Below are 6,000 nucleotides of genomic sequence, written 5' to 3' on the forward strand. Positions count from 1 at the left end.
TGATTTATATTCCGAACAACTGTCCATAATTATTTTCTTGTTGTCGTGTCGTGAATGATGGGTCGGATGGTAATTTAATGGATGGCATTTACATGTGAAACATCAAGATGTAGTGATATGACGTGGGAACCTCGAGATGGTGATTTTGGATCAGTCACCTCGATGCGATGTGAAGCTTCAACCAAACATTTTTGTGACTTGAAAGGAAAATGGCATCCAAATTTACAGATTTTGATTTGTAATCTCATGCTCGTATTATTCCAATTTTGAATCTGATTAATTATTTAAAAATATTTGAAATTATTCTTTTCTTTTTTCCGCAACGACGAAGTTGGTGGCATGATGAGTCATGAACTCTTCACGTATGCTCATCACATGCGTTCTCATCATCATCATCATCATCATCATCATCATCATCGGATACGTGACATCCAATGCGTACGCGATACGACGCTCGAGGGAAAAGATGCCAACCGCACCGACCGTGTTCTCTCTCTCGCTCTCTCTCACACGCACACGGGCCACATCACATGAAACAGCGTCCGAACCCAACCCGTTTTGTTTCGCCTCTTCCCCCCTTCTGCTGCCGCTGCTGCTGCTGCTGTCTCCGAACGTGTCCCTCGTCTCCGGTAGATCCCGGAGCATGCCCCTCATTTCGCAGCCTCCAACTCCCCGACACAAGCCCGGGACAGATCGCTATACGCCAGATCTGAATCGGCCAAAGAAACAAGGTAAGATTTGATCGAGGAGACATTGAGAGAAAGAGAGAGGAGGAGGAGGGAAAGAAGATGCCGAGCGTGGCGGTGAAGGTGTACAGTTTGTTCTTCAAGCTGTTGCTGAAGCACAAGCTGCAGCACCGGTCGCAGATGGAGGACGCGGAAAGCCCCTTCGGTGTCACCTCCCGCCCGGAGGAGTCCACCGCCCCGGCTAACCCTTCATTCGGTCCCGATGGAGTCGCTACCAAGGACATCCACATCGACCCCCTCACCGCCCTCTCCATCCGCATCTTCCTCCCGGACCCCTCACTCCACCGCGGGGGTGCCAGGCCCCGTTGGTCCCCCGATCTCGACCGCCGCAACAGCTACGGCGGTTCCCCCGCCACCCCTTCGCACGACCACGGCCGCCGCAGCAGCTACGACGGAGCCGGATCCGCGCACGAGAATGGTAATGGCGCCGATGCCGCCGCCGCAGGGAACTACAGAGGATATCTGCCGTCCGTCGTGGACGCGCGTCGTCGGACGGACAGATCGAAGAAGCTTCCGATCATCATCCAGTTTCACGGAGGCGGCTTCGTCGCCGGGAGCAATACGTCGGCCGCGAATGATTTCTTCTGCCGGCGGATGGCGAAGCTTTGCGATGCAATGGTGATTGCGGTCGGGTATAGGCTGGCGCCCGAGAGCCGGTATCCGGCTGCATTTGACGATGGGCTTAAAGTGCTGAATTGGTTGGGGAAGCAGGCAAAACTGGTGGAATGCAAAATATCGATGGGGACTGCGAGGGGAGGAGGGATTGGAGAGGTGAGGAGGTCCCAGATCGTTGATACATTTGGGGCGTCCACTGTGGAGCCATGGCTGGCAGCTCACGGCGATCCTTCCAGGTAAATCTTCTTCTTAGGGTTTGTTCTGGTACCAGTAAAATCTCTTTTCGTTAGCCATTTTGGGATGCTTACAAGATTAAACTATAGAATTACATCTTAAGAAGATAACGCCTGAAATCAATTGGTTTGCTTGGATATGTGTTTATCTACCCAAGTAGAAAGATGCTCAAATGGAATGATGGCCAGGGTTCTGGCTTTGCTTACACTTGGATGCAAGATTAAGAGAACTTAGGGTATCACGGTAGAGTACAATTCAACAGTTAAAAATGGGTTCCATTTGTTGTCGTGATGAGATTTGGCTGTGCCTACATCTGGATTACTTTGGTGGAGTTGCCTTTAGAGTCAATGTTGTGGCATGAGGCGGTAATGGGGCTTAGAACTTTTGAGAAAGCTGTTGGATGCACTGCTAGAAGTATGATAAATTCATTAATTTAGTAGTGATGTTCACTCCCTTTTGACTGATGTGTGTTTTGTATTAGCAGTGCTTGGTGCATGAGAATATTATATGTCATAATAGTGGTTGATGTACGGATCAGCACTTATCTGTTGTCGTGAAGTTCACATCCGTTGGCTTTAATACAGGAATTATGACATTGATTGCTGGAGCTGAGTGCGACAAAAATTAATGTTTAAGAAGTTGAAATTATTGAACTTATGTCCAATAAAGTGTTAATTTAGCTAATAATGATTAGATATTAAGGAAATATGTGTTAACCATTAACAAGGATTAAGTTCAGGACTTGAGTTATAAATTGTGTGGAAATTGTAACTCGTGCCTGAGGTAGCAATCAAATGAGCAAGGTGAAATTAAGAACTTGCAAATGAAAGTAGTAGGAACAGGTACAAAGTTATATATCATTGCGTAAGATCTTTTTGCAGATATGCTAGGAAACGGAAGATGCAAACAAGATTGTTTGGTAAAAGGTTTTTCACTCATCTGTTTCTGAAACGTGAGTTGCACAAGAACTTATTTAAAAGAAATATTTGCTTTCATTAATTTTGAGAGGGGAGCACATGGTGGTTTTCTGTTTTATTGCCAATTTTAACTTAGAAGGGAAAGTGACATGATTTAGTGAGTATTTAACTGTTAGACTGTCAACTGATTGGATGGGCATGATGGTTTCATATTTTTGCCACGAACATGCAACTTGTCGGCTACAGTTCTTCTTGGATGGGCATGATGACGTTTTGAGAAAGATCAAAATTATTTTATGTTTCACTTGAAGAAATAAATGGAGGAGAAATTGACCAATATGCAGAGTCATTTATCATTGTAAATATACGGGCATTTACATCTCACAGTATAAAGAGGATATAAGAAGTAAAGTATGTGAAGGAATATTGATGCTGCACTAAAGTCCAAAAAGATGTTTGGCTGAAGTTATTAACCGTACTCATAGCACCGAGTAAAATGTCAGATACCAGATTTTAGACAAGCAAAGGGTTCTTGTTGAGGGCAAGAATGTAAAAAAATCAGATTCTTTTAACATTTGCTCACTGCAATTTTGTGTTTCCTTTAGACATCTCGAGAGTAAAGTGATTTTTTTCGGTATACTGCTTGCATTCTGTATCATGTTATTCATTATTTTGATCCACATGTCTATAGTTGAAATGAGCAGAGCTTCAAGGTAAATGCCTGACAAGTGTCTCCGTAATGGATCTTAAAAATCTGAATATTTGTCAATAGTCTTCTATCGATGTAATTGATTGAGTTTGTGTTGTGTCATTCATTCATTCACTTATTTATTTTTGTAGCTTACCACTTTTAAGCAATGTTAGAGCATTAGAGGAACTGTTTGGTATCAGTCCTGAGTCAATGTTTGGTCAATCATTCTTGGTAAAACTGACACATATTCTGTGCTATCAGTCCTGTTGTATTGACATTGGATCCATGCTTGGTTACCTAAACAACATGTGATGCCAAAGAAAAGTGGCAAGTTGAAAGAATCGAAAAAGATTAGAAAGCCTTTCGAGGGATGATGGAGATGACAGATTGAATTCTGTGCAAAGCACTCATGCCCCTAATGATTAGAAAGAGATACCTTTACCTTAGATATTTTCATATGATTATAGCTGAACTGCTTGACTTACACTTATTTGTTTATTTTGGATGTTTGTGGTATTCCTTGAGCACCAAATTGGTGATATTATTTGATGTTGTGTAATCGATTCAAGTGAGAACCTAGGACAAGAATAAGAATCTCAACTTTCAATCATGCTTTTCTCGTTGAAGGAGATGGTTGACATGTGAGAACCTTTTTGTAAAATAATCATGTTGATGAATTTGCATAGTTCTTGACCTAACTTCTTGCTAGAGCACGTGCAGCTTTAAATTGGTCTCTGATGAAGGTCTGGGTATAAATTGGTAGTAGGAGTGAGAATTTGACTTCTTAAAAGCAGTATGAGTAGGTGGGCCTTCAAGTTTGAACTTTTTGTAGACCGATAAGGGGCATTAGGTAATTTTTCTCATCTTCCCATGAAAATGCCAAGGTTTTTAGTATCAATTCCTGTTCCAATCTTCGGTCAATCGGAGAATGTCAGTTTCCTTGGTTTTGTAGTTGTGCTAATTATTGACCATTTACGTACAAGTTTTGCCTGTTTAGATTATCTATATTAGATTGTTGTTTTTTAAATTAAAATCAGTTCAGTAGGATAGATGGAATAATATAAATATTATTATTAACATCATCAGTTTCATTTGAAACACTATCAATCTGTAACTGATCCAGAAACCAGAAGAAATTTCGAGTTGGATCCGACTGATCCAGTTTTCGCCTTATAAAGTTGATTCTTCTTCGGTATGCCCATGGTTTTCCGGGCTGGTTTTGTCGGCCACTGCAATTGGCACTGGCACCTTGTTCATGTTCATGCTAGTGCTGTGCCCTTGTATGTGCAGTGAGTCACTTGACTATGGATGTGATTGACACGGCATGGTGGTGCACATGCAACCTGCATCCATGTGCTGTGGTTGCTGCTGTCACCATTTGTTTTGAATTTGCTCTGGTAGCCATCCAATTGTTGCCATCTTAGGTTAGTAATTGACTTGGTCTGTTAAACAACTCTGGTCATCCCCGAATCCTTCACCTGCAGGTGGTGGGAACTTCATACGCCGCCCTATCTGCTTTTTAAGCCTGTGGGTGTTTAATTCTCCATTCTGTAGTCTAATTCTTCAGATATTTTAACACGTATCCAATATTTTGATCTGCCAGTATTGGCTCTAATAACAATAGTTGTTATGTTTGCAACTATAGCATTTGACTTAGTGGATCTTGTTTTCTGCTTGCTGCCATGTCGAAACAGGTGTGTTCTACTCGGTGTAAGCTGTGGGGCTAATATTGCAGATTATGTTGCTCGAAAAGCAGTTGACGCTGGAAAACTGACAGAGCCAGTCAAGGTTGTCGCCCAAGTTCTGATGTATCCGTTCTTTGTTGGAAGCGTCCCCACTCATTCGGAAATAAAGCTAGCAAATTCCTACTTCTACGACAAATCTTTGTGTCTACTGGCTTGGAAGTTGTTCTTACCCGAGGACGAGTTCAGTCTAGACCATCCAGCTGCAAACCCGCTCGTGCCAGGCAGGGGACCTCCATTGAGATGCATGCCTCCGACGCTCACAGTGATTGCGGAGCATGACTGGATGAGGGACCGTGCAATCGTGTACTCCGAGGAGCTTCGCAAGGTAAACGTTGACGCACCAGTCCTGGAATACAAAGATGCAGTTCATGAGTTTGCCACACTCGACATGCTCCTCAAGACTCCTCAGGCACAGGCCTGTGCTGAAGACATTGCAATATGGGTGAAGAAGTATATATCGATCCGCGGACACGAGTTCTCGTATTAGATGTCAAAGCTTTTGGTGTGTTAGATATCGGGTTTGGGGGGGGAGAAGAGCATAGTTGTCACTGAGGCTGCACCTACAGTCGCATCAGGTTTGATGTGTTGAATTATTTCATGTTCTTCATTCTTGTCTGGGTGGGTGTAATATGTCAAGAACAGGCTCAGTTAAATATAATGCTGTTCCCTCTTGTTTCTCTCTCATTCTCTTCTTGTCCTTCACGTGTTTTGTGGCACACTACCACTCATCGAATGGGTGGCATCAGCTGACTCTGAGGATTGAGATACTTTGGACAGCTTATTTGTTTATTCATCCTATCAGCATGCGAGTTCGTCGCTCTATTATTGTCTGTCTATGTTTGTTCTCCTTGAACAGGAGATTAATGTATGCTTCAATACCAAGAGTGCACGCCATTCCAATCGTCTTCCCCATGTCAGTGATGACGCAGGGAGATCCCCAGCAACGCAGTCAACGAGGGAATCGTAGATAGAAGAACAAACCAGATAGCAGCTCCGACAACCCCACATGTTAAACAATGGCCTCTCTCTCTCTCTCTCTCTCTCCACCTATC

At 43.2% G+C, this 6,000-nt stretch overlaps 1 protein-coding gene across 1 annotated transcript; it reads left to right on the forward strand.

Annotated features, from left to right (window-relative positions):
• Positions 1–492: 492 nt before the first annotated feature.
• LOC103992600 (probable carboxylesterase 11) lies at positions 493–5,632 on the forward strand. Its single transcript, XM_009412378.3, has 2 exons — positions 493–1,597; positions 4,898–5,632. Exons 1-2 carry the CDS (start codon positions 789–791, stop codon positions 5,433–5,435), a joined length of 1,347 nt encoding a protein of 448 aa, XP_009410653.2. The 5' UTR covers positions 493–788; the 3' UTR covers positions 5,436–5,632.
• Positions 5,633–6,000: the final 368 nt, after the last annotated feature.

Source organism: Musa acuminata, chromosome BXJ1-7 (assembly GCF_036884655.1).
Source record: "Musa acuminata AAA Group cultivar baxijiao chromosome BXJ1-7, Cavendish_Baxijiao_AAA, whole genome shotgun sequence".
In the NCBI taxonomy this organism is placed as follows: domain Eukaryota; kingdom Viridiplantae; phylum Streptophyta; class Magnoliopsida; order Zingiberales; family Musaceae; genus Musa; species Musa acuminata.

Excerpts from the sequence above, each read along its gene's own strand:
- LOC103992600 (XM_009412378.3), top strand. The coding sequence starts at position 789 with ATGCCGAGCGTGGCGGTGAAGGTGTACAGTTTGTTCTTCAAGCTGTTG. Across the intron at positions 1,598-4,897 it reads GCTCACGGCGATCCTTCCAG|GTGTGTTCTACTCGGTGTAA; the intron begins GTAAATCTTCTT and ends ATGTCGAAACAG.